Genomic DNA, 25,807 nt, shown 5'->3' with positions numbered 1-25,807 from the left:
CTCTTTCTGACTTACTTCACTCTGTATGACAGACTCTAGGTCCATCCACCTCATTACAAATAGCTCAGTTTCGTTTCTTTTTATGGCTGAGTAATATTCCATTGTATATATGTGCCACATCTTCTTTATCCATTCATCCGATGATGGACACTTAGGTTGTTTCCAGCTCCGGGCTATTGTGAATAGAGCTGCAATGAACATTTTGGTACATGTCTCTTTTTGAATTATGGTTTTCTCAGGGTATATGCCTAGTAGTGGGATTGCTGGATCATATGGTAGTTCTATTTTTAGTTTTTTAAGGAACCTCCATACTGTTCTCCATAGTGGCTGTACCAATTCACATTCCCACCAGCAGTGCAAGAGTGTTCCCTTTTCTCCACACCCTCTCCAGCATTTATTGTTTCTAGATTTCTTGATGATGGCCATTCTGACTGGTGTGAGATGATATCTCATTGTAGTTTTGATTTGCATTTCTCTAATGATTAATGATGTTGAGCATTCTTTCATGTGTTTGTTGGCAGTCTGTATATCTTCTTTGGAGAAATGCCTATTTAAGTCTTCTGCCCATTTTTGGATTGGGTTGTTTGTTTTTTTGCTATTGAGCTGCATGAGCTGTTTATAAATTTTGGAGATTAATCCTTTGTCAGTTGCTTCATTTGCAAATATTTTCTCCCATTCTGAGGGTTGTCTTTTGGTCTTGTTTATGGTTTCCTTTGCTGTGCAAAAGCTTTGAAGTTCATTAGGTCCCATGTGTTTATCTTTGTTTTTATTTCCATTTCTCTAGGAGGTGGGTCCAAAAGGATCTTGCTGTGATTTATGTCATAGAGTGTTCTACCTATGTTTTCCTCTAAGAGTTTGATAGTTTCTGGCCTTACATTTAAGTCTTTAATCCATTTTGAGCTTATTTTTGTGTATGGTGTTAGGGAATGATCTAATCTCATACTTTTACATGTCCCTGTCCAGTTTTCCCAGCACCACTTATTGAAGAGGCTGTCCTTTCTCCACTGTACATTCCTGCCTCCTTTATCAAAGATAAGTTGGCCATATGTGCGTGGGTTTATCTCTGGGCTTTCTATCCTGATCCACTGATCTATCTTTCTGTTTTTATGCCAGTACCACACTGTCTTAATTACTGTAGCTTTGTAGTATAGTCTGAAGTCAGGGAGCCTGATTCCTCCAGCTCCTTTTTTCGTTCTCAAGATTGCTTTGGCTATTCAGGGTCTTTTGTTTTTCCAAACAAATTTTGAAATTTTTTGTTCTAGTTCTGTGAAAAATGCCAGTGGTAGTTTGATAGGGATTGCATTGAATCTGTAGATTGCTTTGGGTAGTAGAGTCATTTTCACAATATTGATTCTTCCAATCCAGGAGCATGGTATATCTCTCCATCTGTTTGTATCATCTTTAATTTCTTTCATCAGTGTCTTATAATTTTCTGCATAGAGGTCTTTTGTCTCCTTAGGTAGGTTTATTCCTAGATATTTTATTCTTTTTGTTGCGATGGTAAATGGGAGTGTTTTCTTGATTTCATTTTCAGATTTTTCATCATTAGTGTACAGGAATGCCAGAGATTTCTGTACATTAATTTTGTAACCTGCTACTTTACCAAATTCATTGATTAGCTCTAGTAGTTTTTCGGTAGCATCTTTAGGATTCTCTATGTATAGTATCATGTCATCTGCAAACAATGACAGCTTTACTTCTTCTTTTCCGATTTGGATTCCTTTTATTTCCTTTTCTTCTCTGATTGCTGTGGCTAAAACTTCCAAAACTAGGTTGAATAAGAGTGGTGAGAGTGGGCAGCCTTGTCTTGTTCCTGATCTTAGTGGAAATGGTTTCAGTTTCTCACCATTGAGGACAATGTTGGCTGTGGGTTTGTCATATATGGCCTTTATTATGTTGAGGAAAGATCCCTCTATGCCTACTTTCTGCAGGGTTTTTATCATAAATGGGTGTTGAATTTTGTCGAAAGCTTTCTCTGCATCTATGGAGATGATGATATGGTTTTTCTCCTTCAACTTGTTAATATGGTGTATCACATTGATTGATTTGCGTATATTGAAGAATCCTTGCATTCCTGGAATAAACCCCACTTGATCATGGTGTATGATCCTTTTAATGTGCTGTTGGATTCTGTTTGCTAGTATTTTGTTGAGGATTTTTGCATCTATGTTCATCAGTGATATTGGCCTGTAGTTTTCTTTCTTTGTGACATCCTTGTCTGGTTTTGGTATCAAGGTGATGGTGGCCTCGTAGAATGAGTTTGGGAGTGTTCCTTCCTCTGAAATTGTTTGGAAGAGTTTGAGAAGGATGGGTGTTAGCTCTTCTCTAAATGTTTGATAGAATTCGCCTGTGAAGCCATCTGGTCCTGGGCTTTTGTTTGATGGAAGATTTTTAATCACAGTTTCAATTTCAGTGCTTGTGATTGGTCTATTCATATTTTCTTCTTCCTGAGTCAGTCTTGGCAGGTTGTGCATTTCTAAGAATTTGTCCATTTCTTCCAGGTTGTCCATTTTATTGGCATAGAGTTGCTTGTAGTAATCTCTCATGATCTTTTGTATTTCTGCAGTGTCAGTTGTTACTTCTCCTTTTTCATTTCTAATTCTATTGATTTGAGTCTTCTCCCTTCTTTTCTTGATGAGTCTGGCTAATGGTTTGTCAATTTTGTTTATCTTCTCAAAGAACCAGCTTTTAGTTTGGTTGATCTTTGCTATCGTTTCCTTCATTTCTTTTTCATTTATTTCTGATCTGATCTTTATGATTTCTTTCCTTCTGCTAGCTTTGGGGTTTTTTTGTTCTTCTTTCTCTAATTGCTTTAGGTGCAGGGTCAGGTTGTTTACTCGAAATGTTTCCTGTTTCTTAAGGTGGGATTGTATTGCTATAAACTTCCCCCTTAGAACTGCTTTTGCTGCATCCCATAGGTTTTGGGTTGTCGTGTCTCCATTGTCATTTGTTTCTAGGTATTTTTAAATTTCCTCTTTGATTTCTTCAGTGATCACTTCGTTATTGAGTAGTGTATTGTTTAGCCTCCATGTGTTTGTATTTTTTACAGATCTTTTCCTGTAATTGATGTCTAGTCTCATAGCATTGTGGTCGGAAAAGATACTTGATACAATTTCAATTTTCTTCAATTTACCAAGGCTTGATTTGTGACCCAAGATATGATCTATCCTGGAGAATGTTCCATGAGCACTTGAGAAAAATGTGTATTCTGTTGTTTTTGGATGAAATGTCCTATAAATATCAACTAAGTCCATCTTGTTTAATGTATCATTTAAAGCTTGTGTTTCCTTATTTATTTTCATTTTTGATGATCTGTCCATTGGTGAAAGTGGGGTGTTAAAGTCCCCTACTATGATTGTGTTACTGTCGATTTCCCCTTTTATGGCTGTTAGTATTTGCCTTATGTATTGAGGTGCTCCTATGTTGGGTGCGTAAATATTTACAATTGTTTTATCTTCTTCTTGGATCGATCCCTTTATCATTATGTAGTGTCCTTCTTTGTCTCTTCTAATAGTCTTTATTTTAAAGTCTATTTTGTCTGATATAAGAATTGCTACTCCAGCTTTCTTTTGTTTTCCATTTGCATGGAATATCTTTTTCCATCCCCTTACTTTCAATCTGTATGTGTCTCTAGGTCTGAAGTGGGTCTCTTGTAGACAGCATATATATGGGTCTTGTTTTTGTATCCATTCAGCCAATCTGTGTCTTTTGGTGGGAGCATTTAGTCCATTTACATTTAAGGTAATTATTGATATGTATGTTCCTATTCCCATTTCCTTAATTGCTTTGAGTTCGTTATTGTAGGTATATTCCTTCTGTTGTGTTTCTTGCCTAGAGAAGTTCCTTTAGCATTTGTTGTAAAGCTGGTTTGGTGGTGCTGAACTCTCTCAGCTTTTGCTTGTCTGTAAAGGTTTTAATTTCTCCATCAAATCTGAATGAGATCCTTGCTGGGTAGAGTAATCTTGGCTGCAGGTTTCTCTCCTTCATCACTTTAATTATGTCCTGCCACTCCCTTCTGGCTTGTAGAGTTTCTGCTGAGAGATCAGCTGTTAACCTGATGGGGATTCCCTTGTGTGTTATTTGTTGTTTTTCCCTTGCTGCTTTTAATATGATTTCTTTGTGTTTAATTTTTGACAGTTTGATTAATATGTGTCTTGGTGTATTTCTCCTTGGATTTATTCTGTATGGGACTCTCTGTGCCTCCTGGACTTGATTAACTATTTCCTTTCCCATATTGGGGAAGTTTTCAACTATAATCTCTTCAAATATTTTCTCAGTCCCTTTCTTTTTCTCTTCTTCTTCTGGAACCCCTATAATTCGAATGTTGGTGCGTTTAATGTTGTCCCAGAGGTCTCTGAGACTGTCCTGTGTTCTTTTCATTCTTTTTTCTTTATTTTGCTCTGCATCAGTTATTTCCACTATTTTATCTTCCACCTCACTTATCCGTTCTTCTGCCTCAGTTATTCTGCTATTGATCCCATCTAGAGTATTTTTTATTTCATGTATTGTGTTTTTAATCGATGCTTGATTCATCTTTAGTTCTTCTAGGTCCTTGTTAACTGTTTCTTGCATTTTGTCTATTCTATTTCCAAGATTTTGGATCATCTTTACCATCATTATTCTGAATTCTTTTTCAGGTAGACTGCCTATTACCTCTTCATTTGTTAGGTCTGGTAGGTTTTTATCTTGCTCCTTAACCTGCTGTGTGTTTTTCTGTCTTCTCATTTTGCTTATGTTACTGTGTTTGGGGTCTCCTTTTTGCAGGCTGCAGATTCGTAGTTCCCGTTGTTTTTCGTGTCTGACCCCAGTGGCTAAGGTTGTTTCAGTATGTTGTGTAGGCTTCCTGATGGGGGGGACTAATGCCTGTGTTCTGGTGGTTGAGGCTCGATCTTGTCTTTCTGGTGGACAGGTCCACGTCTGGTGGTGTGTTTTGGGGTGCCTATGGCCTTATTATGTTTTTAGGTAGCTTCTCTGCTAATGGGTGGGGTTGTGTTCCTGCCTTGCTAGTTGCTTGGCATAGGGTGACCAGCACTGTAGCTTGCTGGTCGTTGACTGAAGCTGGGTGCTGGTGTTGGGATGGAGATCTCTGGGAGATTTTCGCTGCTTGATATTATGTGGAGCTGGGAGGTCTCTTGTGGACCCGTGTCCTGAAGTTGGCTCTCCCACTTCAGAGGCACAGCACTGGCTCCTGGCTGCAGCACCAAGAGCCTTTCATCCACCCGGCTCAGAATAACAGGGAGAAAAAGCAGAAAGAAAGAATTAGTAGAAGAAAGAAAGAGAGAGGGAAAGAAAGGAAGAAGGGAAGGAAGGAAGGAAGAAAGAAAGGAGGGAGGGAGTGAGGAAGGATGGAAAGAAAGAAGGAAAGAAAGGAGGGAGGGAGGGAGCAATGAAAGCAAAAGGAAGAGTGAATGGAAGAAGGGAGGGAGGGAGGGAGGAAGGAAAGAAAAAGAAAGTTGAAAGAAGAAGGGTGGGAGGGAGGGAGGAAAGAAAAAGAAAGAAGGAAAGGAAGAGCGGAGGGAGGGAGGGAGGGAGGGAAGGTAGGAAAAAAAAAAGAAAAAAAAAGAGCAGGTAAAGTAAAATAGAATAAAGTATGAAATATAGTAGCGTTATTAAAATTAGAAAGTAATTATTGAAAAAAAAAAAACGGACCGATAGAACCCTGGGACATATGGTGGAGGCAAAGCTATACAGAGAGAATCTTACACAGAAGATTACACATACACATTCACAAAAAGAGAGCAGGGGGAAAAATCAAAAATCTTGCTCTCCAAGCCCACCTCCTCAATTTGGGATAATTCGTTGTAAAAAGAGGAAAAGGGCAAGAAGTCTGAAATCTTGCTCTCTAAGTCCACCTCCTTACTTTGGAATAATTCGTTGTAAAAAGAGGAAAAGGGGGGAAAGTCTTAAATCTTGTTCTCAAAGTCCACTTCCTCAATTTGGGATGATTCGCTGTCCATTCATGCACTCCACAGACGCAGGGCACATCAAATGGACCGTGGAGCTTTAGTCCGCTGCCTCCGAGGCTGCACAGAGAGATTTCCCTGACTCTGCTCTCACAGCTCCCGGGTCTCAGCCTTGGACCTGGCCCCGTCTCTGTGCGTAGGTCGCTGGAGGGCGTCCGTTCTTCGCTCAGACAGGACGGGTTTAAAGGAGCCGCTGATTCGGGGGCTCTGGCTCACTCATGCAGAGGGGAGGGAGGGGCGCGCAGTGTGGGGCGGGCCTGCGGCGGCAGAGGCCGGCGTGACGTTGCAGCAGCCCGTGGCGCTCCGTGCGCTTTCCCGGGAAAGCCGTCCCCGGGTCTCGGGACCCCGGCAGTGGCGGGGTGCACAGGTCCCCCGGAAGGCGGGGCGGACAGTGACCCGCGCTCGCACACAGGCCCCGCGGCTGCGGCGGCGGTGGCGGCGGGCTGCGGCGGCGGCGGCGGCGGCGGCGGGCGGCGGCGGGCCGCGGCGGCGGCAGCGGCGGCGGCGGGCCACGGCGGCGGCGGCGGGCGGCGGCGGCGGGCGGCGGCGGCGGGCGGCGGGCGGCGGGCGGCGGCGGGCGGCGGGCGGCGGCGGCGGCCCACGCCCGTCTCCGAGGTCCACGCCTTACCCGCGGCTCGCGCCTGTCTCCGGCGCTTCCCTAAGCAGCCCTTTTAATGCCCTCTCCTCGCACACCAGGAAACAAAAGTGAAAGTGAAAAAAGACTCTTGCCTCTTCAGCAACTCCAGACCCTTTCCCCGGACTCCCTCCGGGCTAGCCGTGGTGCACTAACCCCTTCAGGCTCTCTTCCTGCCGCCAGCCCCAGTCCTCTCCCTGCGCTCCGACTGAAAGCCGATACCCAAGCCTCAGCTCCCAGCCCCGCCCGCCACGGCGGCCCGAGCAGACAAGCCTCTCGGGCTGGTGTGTGCCTGAGGGCACCGATCCTCTGTGCCGGAATCTCTCCACTTTGCCCTCCACACCCCTGTTGCTGTGCTCTCCTCCGCTACTCCGAAGCTTTCCCCCTCTGCCACCTGCAGTCTCCGCCCGCGAAGGGGCTTGTAGTGTGTAGAAACCTTCCCTCATTCACGGCTCCCTCCCACTGGTGCAGGTCCCGTCCCTATCCTATTGTCTCTGTTTATTCTTTTTTTCTTTTGCCCTACCCAGGTATGTGGGGAGTTTCTTGCCTTTTAGGGGGTCTGAGGTCTTCTGTCAGCGTTCAGTAGGTGTTCTGTAGGAGTTGTTCCATGTGTAGATGAATTTCTGATGTATCTGTGGGGAGGAAGGTGATCTCCGCGTCTTACTCTTCCGCCATCTTCCTCCGGGCTCGATTGTAGAAGTTTTCTCTCAGTGCACTATTTGGTTTTTAACTTACCTGAACTATTCTATTCTGATCACTTACTCTGTTTTCCCTTTGCCTCTGATATGGCTGTTCCTTCTCCAGTCATCATGCTTTCCTCTTTCAGCAGTAATCTTGCCTTTCCTAGGTTCTCACCTGCTAGGTGTTGAGAATTAGGAAACATAAATTCTAGTCCAAACTTTGCAGCCCTAGGCAAGTCGCTTCTGTATGCCTAATTTTTCTCACTTATTATGTCTGGATAGTGTCAACCTCTCCTATACCATAGTTATTTGATTAAAATGCTATTGTGTCAATAGATAGGAGGGTCCTTTATAAAGTTAAAACAATACATGTATAAAATTAAAAATCGTGTATTAGATAGAAAATTATTTAGTCTGTTTCTTTATTTAATGGAGGGAGAACCTGAGGCTCAAGAAGGCTGGATAACTTGCTCAGAGCCATACTATGATATTTTCTAACTGCAGTTAATTTCTAACTGTTGTCTGCATTTCTCACTTACGGTGAGATGCTACCTCTACATATATATGGTTGAGTGTAGGACAAAAGAAATTATTGAGACTTGTGTCTGAATTTGTTGTATCTATATATTATTTTTTAAAATATTCCTTAATTTGTCAGTAAAGCCCAATTTGAGTGTGTGGAGGTCCTTCTTTTATTTTGGCTGTGCCGTGTGCAGCTTGTGGGATCCTAGTTCCCTGACCAGGGATCGAACCCACGCCCTCAGCAGTGAAAACCGCAGAGTCCTAACCACTGGCCTGCCAGGGAATTCCCTGGAGGTTCTTCTTAATTGATTGAATGTGCTTGCATTCGTGTTCGCAGGCTGCGATGGATAGTGCCCGACTCAGTGCTGCCAAATCCTCTCCCATGATGGAAACAATCAACATGGTAAGTGCCTCACGTAATGAGAACATTTACGTTTGCTTACCTTAGAGTGTAATTGTTCAAAGTCTTCAGGTTACATTAAATGAAGTAGAGGTTTAAGGGATGAGTCAAGGCAGGTGTTGTGACTCTAGTTTTTTCTTAGTATAGTTCTTTTTTCTTTTCCTGTATTACTAAATGGAATACTTTCCCCAATACTAGATTGCATTAGTCCAGCTTTGTGTTACACAGGAGAACAATATATTAAAAGGTCTGCCTATAAATCTATATCTGTATATCTTTTGGCCTATTTAGAAACTTCGGATACTTGTCTCTGCCTGAGCATTGTTTCTGGGAGGACCTAGGAAGGTGTAAGCTGGAGGTGTTAGTGAAGTAGGAAGCATAGAAGGTAGGGAGAGAGAACTGAGCAATGTTGGTAGGTTGTTCAGTTAAAGGAAGAGGATTTGCAGAAAAGAGCTGCTTGGCACCAAATTTCGAAATTCCAATGTTTCTGGAATCGTGGGTTAAGAGTCTCTAAGGTCACAAAAGCCAACTCTGCTGTGCATGCCCTGGAGTGGTTAATTGAGAGCTTGTGAGCTACTGGAAATTGTTTTGATGGGCAGATCACAGGACTAGACAAGAGAAGAAGGAATTTTTTTAGTGCTTACTGGGGAACTATTACCAAAATTTGGTCTAAGGATGTCTTCGTTGGATTATGAGGGCAAAAGAAAGCTTAAAGAAATAGGAATAGTTAGCAAACACCTTATAGATATGCTCATCAGTAATAGAATATATGTCATTACATTTTCAAAAATATAGTATAGCAAATTCAGCTAAGAAGTCAACTTTAATAAGATGGCTTGATAGGGCAAGCCCACAGAAGAAGGTCAGTTTTCATCTAGGTCTTTTACACTAAACATGGATTGTTAAAGAAGAAGTAGGCCCAGAGAGATCCTCTCTTCTTGGGAACTCATTATTTATTTTCTCCTTTATAAATCAATGTTTTTTATTATTTTTGTTTTGTTTTTAATGTTGATCCACTGATGAATGATTTTCTTGTTTGTAGTATAATGATTTTAACATTGAAATTGGAGCAAAATCAAACCAGTGGTTTTTGCACTTCATGTCAAAACCAGTTGGGTACATAGTTGACGTGGGCAGCTTTTAATTGAAGATGTGGTACTGACTGAATTATTTGCTAAGGTTAACTTTATATTTATTCTCTTCCAAAAGTGCCTGCAGTATCTTGATGTGTCGGTGCTGGGTGAGCTAGTTCCTAGGTTATGTGAACTGATCAGAAGTGGTGTAGGTCTTGGAACTAAGGTAAGCAAGTGTATTTTTCATAAGAGGAATTTGCATCTTCATTAGTTTGGGCCACAAAAATAGAACAGCCATCATGTGTGAAATTCATTTTTTTCTTAAAACCTGACTTTATTTTATGTTAACTATTCTGTTTCTATGACTGCACTAATAACTTAAAACATGTAACTCATTCAGAATATAAAACACGTGACTTATATTCAGTAAACATTGTCTTACTTTTTTAGTGGAATCATTTCTGTCCCCTGGTTGCCAGGTACATGCCCTCTGGGTCCTCGTTCATAATCAGTTATTAGTGGAAATGCTCATCCAGTTATCAAGTCATGGTTGCTTAAGGTGGTGATTAGCATTTTTCACAGAGGAATCAGCAGGTATTTAGATGGAAAAATGTCTTCCTTTCCAAGATTTTTCAAGGATCAGATCCCATGCCCTACACTTTGAAAACAAACAACTCACGTTTATTTCTCCTGACAAAATTAACATCTACTTGTATTTTAAAATTTTAGCATTTATAGATCAGGAGAAAGTTAAAAGTTGTCTGTAAGTTTACCACCCATAGGTAATTGCTGTTGATATTTCAAAATGTGTCCTTCTGGTCTCTTTCTGTGCATGTGTCTTCTACAATGTCCTCTCTAATGGCCATATGCTCTCTTGTGTGGCTGAAACATCATTTATTTTAACCCATCAAGGAATACCTGATTTGTTTTCAGATTTTTTGATACTAAACAAAGCGCTGTGATGAATGGTTTTGGACACATCTGAACCTGCTTCCTTTGGTTAAATTCCTAGAACGGGAAATGTTAGAACAAGGATGGACAGGATGACATGTTGCCCTCCCAAAAGATTGTACGAGTCTCCTTCTCACTTGAAATGTATGAGAGCAGTGTACACTTGCAGCAAGACCTCTGCAGGAAGTCTTGAAGGAGATCTTTGTGTTAATAATTTAAAATAAGAGTTTTACTCTTTCTAGATAGAATCTTGGAGGGGCTGTAAGGCTTTGTGTATTTCTTTAAATCTTTGACTCCTAAAACCAAGGGTTTGATAGAACATTGTGACCATCAAATTTAGACCTTTGCCTTTGTAACCCTGTAGGGAGGCTGTGCCAGTGTCATTGTGTCATTAACCACTCAGTGTCCCCAGGACCTAACACCTTACTCAGGTGAGTTTGTCAAAACCACTGGGGTGATGTTTTTGTATGGCCATGTCTTGCGTGACAAGGTTTTAAAAGGAAAAACAGTGATCATTCAGACATGCTTGGTGATATCGTGTACTTTTTCTTCCTCAAACTCTCCCACTTCTACCTTTATCTCTGTTTGCAAGAGGTACAGGATGATCCAGTTTAACAAGTTTTTACTGTTTTATAAGTGTTTATTTCTTGGTGGTATAAGGAGGTGAGAGTATCTGCTATTTTGTGCTGTATAAATGGTTTATTACTATTTATATTTAATTTTACATCAGCATTTTTCTTTTCTTGGATTGGGTTCTAGATGGGGCTCATGAACTTTATGTACCTAACTCTTGTTTTTGCAACTGTCCCCATAATAGTCTAGATCAATTAATTAATAACAGATTAATTTTTAATTTTATGCCAGGCAAAGAGAAGCAAATGGATACACAAATGTAACATGCAAGGGTTCTAGACTACTATGGAATAAATCAGATATTAATGATAGGGTTAAGTTTGTTTTGGCCCTACGAACAGAGCCGAGCATTTGGTCAGCCAGGTATCAGATTTTTCTTCTTTGTTTCCACTAGGTAAACTCATGAGTGCTTTGCTTAGTGGCCTGACAGATCGGAATGGTGTAATTCAGAAATCCTGTGCATTTGCCATGGGCCATTTAGTTCGGGTGAGTTGAGTTTCTTACTTAGTTAAGTAAGTATACTTTGATAATTATGAAGAACTGACCAGGATTGTTTCCCTTCCAGACGTCACGGGATAGCAGCACAGAGAAACTCCTGCAGAAACTCAATGGCTGGTATATGGAGAAAGAAGGTACCTTTTTTCTTCCTACTTAAATTATTGTTAATTTAGATGTAAACAACCTAATGAAACAATACAAATCAGGTCTTACCCTTTCTGATTTTATGTGGTTTGCTAGGAACATTTCTGATTGATTTTACTGGTTTGTTTTGCTGTGGTACAAGTTGAGCAGTGGTCTGTTTTTTTTTTTTGCGGTACACGGGCCTCACATTGTTGTGGCCTCTCCCGTTGTGGAGCACAGCCTCCGGACGTGCAGGCTCAGCAGCCATGGCTCACGGGCCCAGCCGCTCTGTGGCATATGGGATTCTCCCAGACCGGGGCATGAACCCGTGTCCCCTGCATCGGCAGGCGGACTCTCAACCACTGCGCCACCAGGGAAGCCCAGAGCAGTGGTCTGTTTTGATCAGTTACCCTTAAACACAGTAAGTGTCATAAAGATTGTTTTTTTCTGCTTCTCTTTAGAACCCATCTACAAGACCTCTTGTGCTCTGACTGTTCATGCTATTGGACGGTACAGCCCTGATGTACTGAAGAGCCATGCCAAAGAAGTTCTGCCTTTGGCATTCCTAGGCATGCATGAAATTGCTGATGAGGAGAAAGCAGAAAAAGAAGAATGTAATTTATGGACTGAAGTATGGCAGGAAAATGTACCTGGTTAGTAAACAGTGCCTGTGAATTAAACCTGTTTCTTAAGAACCACAGTTGAAATTTTTAACTCATATTTTTTTATTCATAAACTTCTGTAGTTACTTTCCTGGGACCTTAACAATGTGTGTCCCATTGGGTTCTCAGCGCATCCAAATTTCCAAGTTCTCAGGTTGGCGCTCAGAGCTCTTTTCTTTCCTCTCTCATTGCTGCCCATGTGAGAGAATAGAAACTGCCCAGGCGAAGCAGAGCTTTGCTTATTTCAGTTGAGAATGAACAGTGATTTTCGTGTTGCCTTGAGTATTATTTTAGAGTAGTGCTTCTCCACTCTGTTCTTCATCTTGACACACGTTAATGGACGAGAGCCCTCCTGTGGACATATCCAAGTTCATAACGTCCTGCTGTTGTAACGATTTCTCACACCACCACCCACTTTTTCTCCCTTTCAAAGAGTGATGTGATGTAACCATTGAGAATCACTGCTTTAGACCGCTGGTCACTGACTTTTATTCCAGACTTAGAAAAGAAAAATCAGTTAGTTTATATATATATATATATATACACGTGTGTGTGTGTATATATATATATATATATATATATATATATATTTTTTTTTTTTTTTTTTTTTGTCACTTAAGAGTTGCTTTTCATTTTGCTTTAGGTTCCTTTGGTGGCATTCGGTTATACCTGCAGGAGTTGATTACTATCACCCAGAAGGCTTTACAGTCTCAGTCCTGGAAAATGAAAGCCCAGGGTGCAATTGCCATGGCATCAATTGCAAAACAAACCACCTCCCTGGTACCTCCGTATCTGGGAATGATACTGACTGCATTACTGCAAGGCCTAGCTGGACGAACATGGGCAGGAAAGGTAAAGGAACCATTCATGCCCAGTTAAATTTAAGGTATCCTTAAAGGATTATGACTTCATCTTTCATTTTCTATAAAAATTAGAATGTTGTTTTGTGGGACATCAGATGGGTTGTTTTTGTAAACCAGATTTCCTAGGCAGTTGGGAAGCTTTGGGTAAACTTTGCCTGATTAAGTGTGATATTTCATCGAAGTATAACCCACGTGTCCTTGAATACTGCACAGTAATGCTGGAGGTTGATTTTTATTTATCATGTTCAGCTTTCCAAAAGAAGTCTTAAACCAAGTGGTCACCCTTTTGTCCCTGTTGACCTCATGAACAGATCAGAATTCGGGCACATGCGAAATTGAGTAGCAAGGCAAGCTGTGTCTAAACCCCGGGCTGAGGATGCCCATCTCTGGGGCCTCTGAATTAGTAAAAGTCATTTTTTATACAAGGGTGATGGTAGGTTATACACAGTGACTACTCAGTGGGGAGCGCGAGACTGTGGCATCATACGCAGTCTGGTTGACGTGGTAGAAGCCAGCAGTGGCCAGTGCAGAACTGTAGATGAAGTACGGGTCTAGGAGTCAGACACAGTTCTGATTCCATTGTTGACGCTTCTGCCTCTGTGACCTTGGACAAGTTGGTTCTCTAGGCTTTATGAAATGGAGAGGAAGACATGCTTCCGTGGTTTGGAGTAAAACTCTGTGGATGTGCTTGTTAAACAGTTAAGTGTGTCAAAGATACGGTGACTCTGGTTAATTTTTGTTGTCACAATTTTTAAAAATTTATGAGGTAATTATAGTCATGTACAGCGTATGTAAGTGACACGTTTGCTTAATAGTATTCCCTCATCTTTCAACCCTTTAGGAAGAACTGTTGAAAGCCATTGCCTGTGTGGTGACAGCTTGCAGGTAAGTGTTCCTTCAGTGAAGGTGCCATTTCTTAAACTGCACCTGAAAGCTGCAGCCTTTATTAACTGTTGTGATGCTTTTGTATGGATCCTGCAGTGCAGAGTTGGAGAAGCCTGTGCCCAGTCAGCCTGGCACCAGTGAAATCCTCCAGGCTGTTCTGAAGGAGTGTTGCAAAGAGAATCCCAAATACAAGCTTGCAGCAATCAGCTGTGCAGGGGATGTCTTAAAGGCCACCAAAGAAGACAGATTCCAGGAGTTTGCTGACATTGTCATACCTCTCATCAAGAAGGTAATGATCGCCATATCCTTTCAGGTCTGGTTTATACTTTAAAAAAATAAAAAAATAAAAAAAAATTTAAAAAAAAGAAAGAAGGAAGAGATTTTCCTGTGTCCTTTTTGCATATTTTAGGAGGATTCATGTAGCTGCAAATAGCAGAAAAAACCCCAAATATCATGGCTTCAAACACGGTAGACGTTAGTCTCTCACACAAGAGTTTAGGGAGTCTGGCTCTTTGCAGCTCACAGCTCTGCCTTCCCTGGGGTGTGGCCATTGTCTTCACGGTCCACCGTGTATCTGCATTCCAGGTGGGTGATGGCAGAGGAGATGAAGAAAGGATGAAGGATCAAAGTAGGTATGTCAGTTCTCTCTTAAGGAGAGTTCCTGGAAGCTGCTAGAGGGCCCCTTCACTTCTAATCCACTGGCCAGTGCTTAGCCGGGTGGCCACACCTGGCTGCAGGTGAGGCTGGGAATAGTAGTCTTCATTCTAGGTATCCGTTTCCCCTCCATGGGAGAAGCGTGGCTGTTTTTTTAAAAAAACAAAGCAGAACGATGAATTTATTGCAAGGGTTTCATCCTGCAAGCCGGGAACCTCAAGGCCGTGGGAGCGGTGAGTTCCCGAGAGTGGTGTTGGAGTGGGCAAACAGGCCCTGTCTTGCTGCTGATAAACTCTGCCTTGAAAGCATGTGCTGCAGCCACCCCGGGCACCCCGCAGTGAAGATAGACTCTGCCACATGCTGGGGGACTTTGATCAAAAGCAGACTTTGGTTTCATTTGGAAAATGAAGCGCTCGTTTTTAAAGGTTGGGCACTGGTTCAAAGAAAGAAGAGTATGGTTTACCTATTTACTTTTTTGTGAAACATGAAAAATCTTAAATAGCATTCTCATTCTGTTTCTTGTGTTGCTGCTAATTTGCTGTTGTAAAAAAGCTGTTTAAATTCTGTTAAGAGGGGGGGACATGGGGATATATGTATTCATATGGCTGATTCACTTTGTTTTACAATGAAACTAACACTGTATTATGAAGCAATTATACTCCAATAAAGATTTGTAAAAAAAATAAATAAAAACAGTGGAAAAAAATAAATTCAAAGTAAAATAATTAACTATCAAAAAAATTTCTGTCACATACATAATGATAGTGTATGGATTTGGCAGTCTGTATCACCAGCTTGCTGAACAAGTCACTTCTCTGCCTGTTTCCATATCTTATTAAGAAGGAGTTTGGATTTAGATTATTACCGGGTTCTTCCTCCTTTAATTCCATGATTCTAATGCAAATCTTTTTTATGTTGTGCTCAAAATACTACATATATGGTATTTTTTTTCACCTTTGCTTACAGATTCCTTTAGAGGATTTCCGAAATTTATTGCAGAGGTGTAGTACTCCTGTTACAAAATCTTTTTACAAATAGGAAAACTCATGGTAGAGACTGTAACATTTAATTCTTGGTTAACATCTCCTACTCTGGTACCCTGATTGTTTTAATAGTATGCCTGTAACTTTAAGGAAAAAAAAATTAAAATTTGCTTTCCTTTTTTTTGACATGTCCTAGAACTCACCTGAAAGCATTGGAGTCCAGAGAACCAAAAATGAAGATGAGAATGAGAAGGAAAAGGAGCTCCAGCTGGAATCTCTGCTGGGAGCCTTTGAGGGCCTGGGCAAAGCCTGGCCCCGAAATGTGGAGACCCAACGTAAGCAGCAGAACCTGCATTTGAAGAACTGCTGTGGCCAGGGCTTACTTCATGACAGCGAAGGTGTTCCATGTGACGAGTTATAGCTGCTGTTTCTGTAGAGCCTGACTGATTAACGGCGAGAATTATCCAGTATAAATTTTACTCCTGCATTGGCAGATAATCTCATTGACTGTTAGTTTGCTAGGGCTGCTGTAATATATAGTACAACAGACTGGGTGACTTCAACCAGGGAACTGTATTTTCTCACAATTCTGGAGACTAGAAGTCTGAGATCAAGGTGTCAACAGTGTTGGTTTCTTTTGAGCCCTGTCTCTTTGGCTTGTAAATGGCCATCCGTGTCTCTGTGTCCAGTACATTCTTAAAAGGACACCAGTCGTCTTGGGTTAGGGCCCACCCTAATGGTCTCTTTAAAACCCTGTCTCCCAACTCAGTCACATTCTGAGGTACTTGGGGGTTAGGATGTCAACATGTGAGTCTGTGGGACACAGCTCAGCCCATAACAACCATGATACATTTTATGTAGATAGTTTGACTACAAAAAGAATTCTTTCACTCTTCTTTATGGTGCTGTATTCAGAGGAATCCACACAACTTATTAGTGGGGTCTCTTCATCTCAAAATTAATGGCCTTGTTGCCAAATCTTCAATAAGCAAATGAAATCTGTATTTCCCTGAGAAACTTGAAACTTTCTGAGAGTTTTTCAGAATTGAACATATCTTGCCAAAGGATTAAGTAAATAAACAGTAAACCTTTACTGTTGGATTAGGTTGTAGTTAGTAGGAGTTTGCCTTGTGTTGGTTCCTGCAGGGCATCCTACATCTTAATATTCATGAATGTTATGAAAAGTATTGTTGACTGTGATTGGATGTTTCTAAAATCAGACTTAAGATTGTCTTTGAGCCTTGCCATCCTTTGTGTGAACTTCAGAAAGTATATTTGCTATGTATAGGGAGGGTTTTCCAAAAGATACAGATCTGTAAGAGGTCTTATTTCTTGGTATTATGTTATGGACTGCAGTGGAAGTCCACTTATTTGACATCATTAGGACTACTAACTTTTGCTTGATAGGTAGAAGAAGTTAAAGTAGGGGATTATATAAAAAGATGATACATACACAAAGCAGTTTTAGTATAAGGAACAGAAATGTACATTTGCTGGATTGGTTGTCATCTGGGGGAAGGGCCAGGGCCTTTGAGGATTTGTTCCACACTGGCTTCTCGTATACATCTTACTCATAATGTATTATCTTCAGTTTCTGGTTTTGTTTCTTTATAGTGGAGAAAGAAATTACAGTCTCTTAGGAGGCAATTCAAGTGCAGAATTCTAGATTTTTTACCCTCATCCATCTTTATATTTGTGAACCGTACTAAATTCTGCAGCATTTAAAAAATAGCTACTTAACATTGAGTTTTATACTCCTGTTTCATCACTTAGCATAATATTAATTATATAATTATAATAACAAGTGCAGTTGGCATAACAGGTTTGGATAAAGCACTGTTGACTCTTAAGCCTACAACATGCAGAAGCTTCTGAGCCTCCAGAGTTCTGCTCTCTTTGGCTGTCATTCAGGGTGTTTTATGGGGAAAAGGCAGTGTGGTTTAGATTCTGTGTCAGTTCCTTAGAAAAGGATATTGCCTTGACAAAGAACACTTATGAACAGATATATAGGATTTTGGGGGGAGGGGGTGTTTCTGATCAGGGAAGTTTGTGGGAATTGGGCATAAAGTCATGCTGAAGTGTTTCCGAAATGTCATGGCTTTAATTAAGGGCATTTGTTGTTTTAATTTCTCCTCTCCCCTTCTCTCTCTGGCTACCCCTCTCTGTCCCTGTCTCTCTCTGTCTCTCTGTCTTCCCCTCACTTGCTCTGTCTCTTGCTCCTTCACATGCTCTGTCCTGCTCTGCCCCATTCTTGTTTTCCAGGTTGTTACCGTCAAGAGCTTTGCAAACTGATGTGTGAGCAGCTAAAACTCAGCACATGGAAAGTGCAGCTGGGAGTCCTACAGTCAATGAATGCCTTTTTTCAGGGGTAATTTGCTTCATAGTTCAGTCATTTATTTAACCTTCCCCTACCCCTTAGCATTTTATATATAATCAGTGGAATTTTTCTTTTTTTTTAAACATCTTTATTGGAGTATAATTGCTTTACAATGCTGTGTTAGTTTCTGCTGCAGTGGCATTCTTTTAAATTTTAAAACTAAAAGCTAAAGTGACATCATAAAGCAATATATATGGATAGAAATTGTTTGTGCCAGAAAGGTTTTGGAATGTTTCTTAATAACTAGTATTTGTGTCTTGCTTTCTGATTTGTACAGATTAATGCTTTTAGAAGAAGAACATGCAGATCCTGAGGCTCTGGCTGAAATTCTCCTTGAAACTTGTAAATCAATCACATATTCTTTAGGTGAGTGGCAAATTGACATAGATAAGGAGTGTTCATTTTAAAGCTCAAGGAGTTAAGCTTCAAACATTCCCTGCCTTGTGCTAGGAGCTAAATTTATGGAACAACTACTGAACTCTCCTATTTAATATACTCAATATGTGCCCCCAAACTGGAATGTATTAATCTGGAACTGTAATTTAGGATTTCAACACCTAGATTAGAAAAACCTTTGTGACCAGTATTTTTTTATATTTATTTTTTTTTTATTTTTTGCGGTATGTGGGCCTCTCACTGTTGTGGCCTCTCCCGTTGTGGAGCGCAGGCTCAGCGGCCATGGCTCACAGGCCCAGCCGCTCCACGGCATGTGGGATCTTCCCGGACCGGGGCATGAACCTGTGTCCCCTGCATCGGCAGGCGGACTCTCAACCACTGCGCCACCAGGGAAGCCCTGTGACCAGTATTTTTTAAAAACCTGTACTTGGAAATAATTTCAAACTTACAGAAAAGTTACAATAATAATGCATGTAATACTTGTATATCCTTTACCCAAAGTCACCTGTTAACATTTTGCACCACTTACTTTATTACTTGCACTTCTGTATACATACTTTTTCCTCAACCATTTGAAAGTATATTGCTTACATCTTGCCCCTTTCCTCCTAAATTCTTCAGTGTGCCTTCTTTTACATACCAACTTTAGATAGTATAACATTGATGCATTATTTTTAACCATTCATATTCTAGGTTTTCAGTTGACTCAGTAATCTTTTTTTTTTTTTTTTTTTCTGTACGCGGGCATCTCACTGTTGTGGCCTCTCCCGTTGCGGAGCACAGGCTCCGGACGCACAGGCTCAGCGGCCATGGCTCGCGGGCCCAGCCGCTCCGTGGCATGTGGGATCCTCCCGGACCGGGGCACGAACCCGCGTCCCCTGCATCGACAGGCGGACTCCCAACCACTGCGCCACCAGGGAGGCCCCAGTAATATTCTTTATATAATCTTTTCCTTTCCTCCATTAAGGAATCCAGTCCGGAATCATTTAATGAATTTAGTTGTCGTATCGTCGTAGTCTCCTTTAATCTGGAACACTTCCTCAGCCTTTCTTTGTCTTATGTGACACTGACAATTTTGAAAAAAAGCCTCCCCCTCCCCCCATTTAAAACTAGAATGTTTCTCATTTGGTGTTTGTCTGATGTTTCCTTGTGATGAGATCCAGGTTATGAATTCCCAGTAGGGCTGCTCTATAAGTGATGTTATGTCCTCTCACATCAAGAGGCACACAGTGTCCACCTGCCCTCGTTAGCAGTGTTAATTTTTATTACCTGGTCAAGGTACTACTCAGTTTCCTCTGCTGTATGGTTACTATTTTTCCCCCTTCTGTCTGATAAGCAGCCTGTGGAAACACACTTTAGGACCATTCAGATAACCTGCTCCTCTTCAGAACTGTGTCTACTAAGCAGTCTGGGAGAAGACACTTTAAAACCATGCAGATATACTGCTCCTCTTCAAAGTGTCTCTTCTAGACTTAGCATGCATTGATGGGTTTTTCCTGAACCAGCTTTTACTAAGATGATTTTCCAACTCTAGCACTTCTTCCACATTTACCATTTGACAGTTGGCATCCTCTCATAAGCAAGGTCCCTCCCTCTCTCGAACTCTTTATTTATCTATTATCCATATTGATTCATGGATTCCTTTATTTCCCCCTTTGTTTATAATTATTTTCCTTAATTAATTTGTTGCTCAGATTATCCCAGATTTGGCCAGTGGAAGCCTCTTCGAGCTGTCTCCTTTGTCCTATTTCTGTCTCGCCACCATTCTTTTAAGCATTTGCGTACTTCATAGCATGACAGCCTGTTATAAGCTCATCTTTTGCTTCCTTTGTCTTGGGTCTGGTTGTGTGTTAGTTTTTTCAGTAAACAGTTTCACTGTGAACTAGATGCAGTGTCTAGAGTAGACACCAAGGAAGCATATTTCAGTTGTGATTCTTGGAGGTAGCCACATGCTTTTGGATAAATAACTGGCAGCTGAGAAACTAGTCATTACAGGGTCGGGTCGCAGCCAGGTGTCCCTGAGTTGGCCTTACCCCTGGGTGATGTAATGTTCTTTGGTAAAATGAAGAGGTCATGCAAACCTAAAGACCTTTCTTAGGTATCCTGTGAAGTCGACTTCTAAAATGGGTCCTTTAAATATTGCCATTTGTTATGGAGATTGGTATATTTGGCTGACAGCTTTTTTTTTTTTAAGTAAGGAATGTGGACATATAGCACATTTCAAGTATTTGATGATAATTGGCTAAGGGAAGCTTACTTAGGAGCACATGTATCGTTCCCTGAATTTATAATTTCCGAACATCTTTCTTTCGGTAACACAAACTTAACCTTAGGTGTTCTGTTTGTAAGGCATATAAAACAAATAATGTGAACTATATGATTTTCTTCTTAGAAAATAAGACCTACTCATCTGTGAGAACAGAAGCTTTATCTGTGATAGAATTGCTGCTTAAAAAACTTGAAGGTGAGTTCTTGATACTTCTCATTGGAGGACTGGAAAGCCAGGAGACTTTATGGCATATGTTTTAGGAATTTTTTTTATTTTCTGTTTTTGTTTTTAATAAGCATATACTCCAAAATACAAATTAATATATTTGTACATGGAAGTAGAATATACATAGCTAAAACCTTCCAATTTTATGAAGTGTTAAATTGGTACTCTATTATTTTATATACTTTTAATGCATTATGAAGCTGTGGTTATCTCAATGAAGTTTTGGTTTCCATCGTGAATCTTGAGTTAATCTTGGTTAATTACAGCAAGAAGCTGACAGTGGCAGAACAGAGCTCACTATACACATGTAAACAGAATGACACGCTGAAAAGTGGAGTTAGGAGAACATTTAACAATTATCTACCTGAGTTATCAAATTTGATAGCAGTTTTCTTAATCCTTTTTTTTTTTTTCTGTTTTCCTTTTTCTAAACCGTCTTACAAAGAAGCAGATTTCGTCTAATGGTCTGTTCTATCACTGGTAAAAGAAGAATGTTAGCATTTTCTCCAGTGGTGTATCTGTTACTGATTTCAAAAGGAGGCCTCTTTTCTTTTTTCATTTTCCTCTTTTTATTATTTTAACCACGTGGATGAAGAATGGGGCATATGGAACACTTTTCTCTAGAGCATTGTGCATCTGCTGTTTCTCCTTCTGCCTCTATCTTTGCTTAGCAATTAAAGCACCTCTCTCAGGGCTCCGTAAAACAGGCCGTTTAGACTCAGCGACACTACACGTGTCATAATCCCTTTTTTCCTTGTTGAAGTAGAAGAGCTAGACACCTAGATGTATCTCTGAATTCTCACAGTTTGCCAGATATGTATGAATGTATTCTAGATGAGGAAAATGAAGCTAAACAGTGAGATAACTTGCTTGAAACCACATCACCAGGAAGTATCAGAACCTCATAAACAAGATTTAGAATCTGATGTACTTTATGAATTTCTGATATTTTGAGTATGCCTGTAGTTCTCTGATGCTTTTCTGAAAGGAGTAATAAAGTGTCATCTGTTCAAACTGTCTTTGCAATTATGAAATTTATTGAGGATTTTTTTTTTACTGAGCATATCTTACAAAGATATATTCAGCTCAATTGCTGAAATAGCTTTTTTGTTACTGTGTGCCCTGCCTCGATACTTCCTGCTTCCCAGTTGGCTTCAGGCTCCCTTCATTCTCTTTGTCCCACCAGCTCTGGGGACAGAGGATGAAACTCCCTGATTGGCCCTCAGGTTATTGTCAATAATTAGGTTTGGAGACAACTCTTAAACCTGTGATCAGTATATACAGAATTGTTACCACGGGGTTGCTTTGCATTTATTTTGGGGATAGGATATGTGGAAGAAAAGCAGAAAGAATAGTTTGGGATTCTCTGCTTGCTTCTTCTGTAAGGATTCTTTTGTTGTTCTTTCTTTTTCCATTCAGAATCTAAACAGTGGGAAAGTTTGACATCTGAATGCAGAGTGCTCCTGATTGAGTCTTTAGCAACTATGGAGACAGACAGCAGACCGGAGCTGCAGGAGAAAGCATCGTTACTGAAGAAAACACTTGAAAATCTGGAATAAATTAGAAGGGGAAGAAACAAATAAGTGCCATGTTCATTGGGGGTTGAAATGGTGGTACTCTTTGTGGGGAAAAGTAAAGATTAATCTGTAGCATGCATCATTCCTTGGCTGAAATAAAAAAAAATGCCTTAAATTTTGTTCCTTACTAGCTTTATTTTACTTGATGTTTTAAAAGTATCTGGGCTGAATAAGCGAAATGGAACCTTGGATATTTGAGAGGTGGTTGTAGGTGAAACTGACAGAAATAGCTGTTGAAAGAGTTAAAGCTGTTATTAAAGGAATAGACGAAGTTGCAGAGGAAGCTGCATAAAAATCTTAGAACTGCATCCAAATTTTAAAAAGTTATTTCAGGAAGGGGTTGTATCAACTACTTAGTTTAACGCCCTCTTTACACCTGAAGAAACAGGTTATGAGATGACGTAGCTTCCTTTCGGAGGCCTGTGCCGAGGCTGGAACCTGTGTGATGGATGACCTGCCTGGGACACTTTCTTTTACAACCTGCTGCTAATCAGTGCTAACCCTGGCCTACCTGAGAAACTCCCAAGATGAGATGGTACAGCAGTCCTGGCACCAGAACTGAACTGACCCATTATGTAAGCACCACTGGATTCTTGAAATTCAGAAGTTGAACATTGTCTTGTCATTTGTTTAGATGACTGGTTTTTAGAAAATGAATATCTACCAACCTTACAGGTTGAGAGGGAGGGAAAATTTGGTGTCCATGTAATCGTCCTCCTCTTATAAGCAGATGAAGGTAGATTAGGACAAGATTGTTCATTTTGTCTGTTATGTATTTTGCAAAACACAAACCAACAACGAAATCGCGACTGCTTGGTTTAGACCATTTATAATCTCAAAACTGTAAAGACAAATTAAAATTTTCTACCCACTTTTATGCTAACAGTCATGACTATGGGATAGAAAGGAAAGCATTTTAATTAGCCATCTGGGAATAACCTGATACCATTCAAAGTAAATAATTGCAGCTAGGGTTTCTTCCTTTCCTTATGCTGCTCAGGCCCCTGCCTAAGGATGTAGGGTAAGGGGAAAAAACACATTTAACATAAGTGTTTATTAAAGTAAAAGGAGAACTCTCTAGCTCACCTTGGATTCCAAGCACAAAATTGGCTTACACTCAATACTGACCCCTTACCGACATTAACACCAGGGTGGGAACTCCGTGTTATTATTTTTTGTGGTCTCTATTAACCAAAGTATTTAAAATTTTCTTGACTGTGACCCATAGTAAAACTAACTTTTTTCATCATGACCCAGAACAATGTGTGTAGGGTGGAGGGGAGGGAGGGAGGGAGAAACAAAAAATGAATATAAAATCTTTAACTGAAATAAAATGTTTTGTGAAATGGTACATACTATGTGTGATCTGCTTTGATCCCTCCCCGCCAACTCCCCACCACCGTTTTGAATGCTCTTTCAGACCCACTAAATTCATTTCCTGACTCATAAATGGGTCGTTATTCACAGTTTGAAAAACACTGCCATAGATAGTACCTAAACCTAGCTGCATATGCTGTGTTCTGGGGTTGCTTCTGTTTGGAAAAGGGGTTTACAAATGAAAATTTAAGTGTTTATTACCAAAACATCCTCTTAGCTGGTACTAAATATAATTGTGAGTTTTAGTAGCATCATGAATTTTAAGTAAACTATCATGGACTTCCACTTGAGAGTGGTGTTTGCTTGGGGAAAAAAAATCAACTCTGGGTGTTTTTCAGAAAGCTTGCATCCTCATAGGACTTGGTGTTTTCCAGATCTGTATTTCCCCCTCCATGAAGTGCTCTCTGACTTTCATTTACAGTACCTGGGATACTCTTCCTAGGCAAGAGTGCCATGTAGGTCAGGTATTGTTGGAAGGTAAGAGTGTAAGGGCAAGAATTGTGCTCTTGGCCCGTATCAAGTTTAAAACCTCATCAGATTTTATGCTTTTTAAACTTTTTGTTATTCAATATTGGGAATTTCCCATGGTGCTGAGAGAGGTGCTAAGATACTTGAACCTTAGTGCTGTTGAATTAATTTGTTTTAGTTTTCTAAGCACATTTCTAAGTTTTACACTTAACTGCCTTCATCTTGACCAGCCAAGTCATTTGTACAACAGTAATGTTAACTATGGTCTCCCAATGCAGCTTGTGTTGGTGTGCATGGGCACACATATTTATTTAAAAGAGTTAATAACTGAGAGTTTGTCATTGTGGAATGTTGATATTAGTGAACAAATGGCAAAAGGACCCGTGAACATTTATATCTTTGGCCTTCATTTTCCAAAGCTATGTGGAACAGATTTTTATTATTTTTTTCCCTAGGAATATTCAGTGCTACTTGTCATATAGGCAACTGATACAGAGAGTCTACTGACTTCCTTATTCCTGGAATATATATCATCACACTAGATATATCGTCACAAATTTATTGATATGCGAAAAGGAGGTACCTGAAATTTGGCAATTGGAAATCAAAACAAAGTATAAAATTGTCTTTTTGGTGATAAAGAGCAGCCATTTCTTTAATTAATGTTTGTGTCTAATTTACAATTGCCAGTGTGTTTGCCTGTAATACAGTGTACCTGCCCAATAAAACTGATTGCCACCAAATCCCCATTGCTTTACCCTTCCATCTTTTACTTGTGTATTCACTAATGAGAAGAGAAAAGAAAAAAAGATGTGACCTTGTTGGTCTGTGCTCTAGTAGCATTTGCACTGTGTGAACACTGTCTGCCCGTTGGGGGAAGTTTCTATCTGCTGCTGCCACAATATATTCATGCTGCTTGTGAAGTACAGGGAGTTATTTTGACATTGGCACTCATTGTAATGTACAAACTGTTGTTAAATGGATGTATATGTGACAGATTTTTGTATTTTATATGCAAAGTCTTCATAGAATCCTCTGCAATATGTACTAAGCTAGCTAAGCATGTGGTAGTCTTGAAAGGAAAAATCCTTCCCATGCCCAAGAAGATATTAAGTGGTAAATAAAAGCTGCATGATCAGTTCTTTGAAGTGGTGCATTAATTTTTACTGGTTCTCTGGGAAAATAGTTAACTTCCAAGGCATTGCCTGGTTATACTTTAAAGACCAAAAAAAGCCCTACTGCCTGCAGTATTCTGAGCTACATCTACCAAGCAGAAATTGTTGGCTTAAGTGTCTGGGAGTTCCAAGGCAAAACACAAACAGAGGCAAGGCACCTGAATAATTACTGTTAAATGCTTGGAGAGAAGCAATCATTGAAAGATTGGATTTTTTGATATAGGTAATCCCTGATGAACACATAGAAACAACAAGCAGTTCTGCTTTTGGTTAAGATTAACATACATGGCTATGCACATAAAATATCAGAGCTATAGGTACATCCTATGTTGTAAATAGCCAAACAGATTTTAGGCTGTGGCTTTTTGTCCAGCATCTTAGTGAGGTGCAGTGGTAGCAGCTGCTCTCCCGGCTTCGCT

The 25,807-nt window shown here is 40.4% G+C and overlaps 1 protein-coding gene across 4 annotated transcripts in view; it reads left to right on the top strand.

Annotated features, from left to right (window-relative positions):
* The window catches only part of ECPAS (Ecm29 proteasome adaptor and scaffold), a 109,577-nt gene extending 85,935 nt beyond the window's left edge, over positions 1-23,642 (top strand). For all 4 annotated transcript variants that reach the window (XM_060101286.1, XM_060101285.1, XM_060101284.1 and 1 more), the window contains 14 exons: positions 8,137-8,202; positions 9,409-9,498; positions 10,588-10,654; positions 11,251-11,342; positions 11,422-11,488; positions 11,939-12,130; positions 12,783-12,991; positions 13,844-13,887; positions 13,984-14,176; positions 15,721-15,859; positions 17,787-17,892; positions 18,179-18,267; positions 20,690-20,761; positions 22,211-23,642. In XM_060101286.1, coding sequence (XP_059957269.1) covers positions 8,137-8,202; positions 9,409-9,498; positions 10,588-10,654; positions 11,251-11,342; positions 11,422-11,488; positions 11,939-12,130; positions 12,783-12,991; positions 13,844-13,887; positions 13,984-14,176; positions 15,721-15,859; positions 17,787-17,892; positions 18,179-18,267; positions 20,690-20,761; positions 22,211-22,350 — 1,566 coding nt within the window. In that variant the 3' untranslated portion in view covers positions 22,351-23,642. The remainder of the gene's footprint in view (positions 1-8,136; positions 8,203-9,408; positions 9,499-10,587; positions 10,655-11,250; positions 11,343-11,421; positions 11,489-11,938; positions 12,131-12,782; positions 12,992-13,843; positions 13,888-13,983; positions 14,177-15,720; positions 15,860-17,786; positions 17,893-18,178; positions 18,268-20,689; positions 20,762-22,210) is intronic.
* Positions 23,643-25,807: the final 2,165 nt, after the last annotated feature.

The sequence above is a fragment of the Mesoplodon densirostris genome, chromosome 6, assembly GCF_025265405.1.
Source record: "Mesoplodon densirostris isolate mMesDen1 chromosome 6, mMesDen1 primary haplotype, whole genome shotgun sequence".
NCBI lineage: Eukaryota > Metazoa > Chordata > Mammalia > Artiodactyla > Ziphiidae > Mesoplodon > Mesoplodon densirostris.
This window is presented reverse-complemented; position numbering and strand designations above follow the sequence as displayed.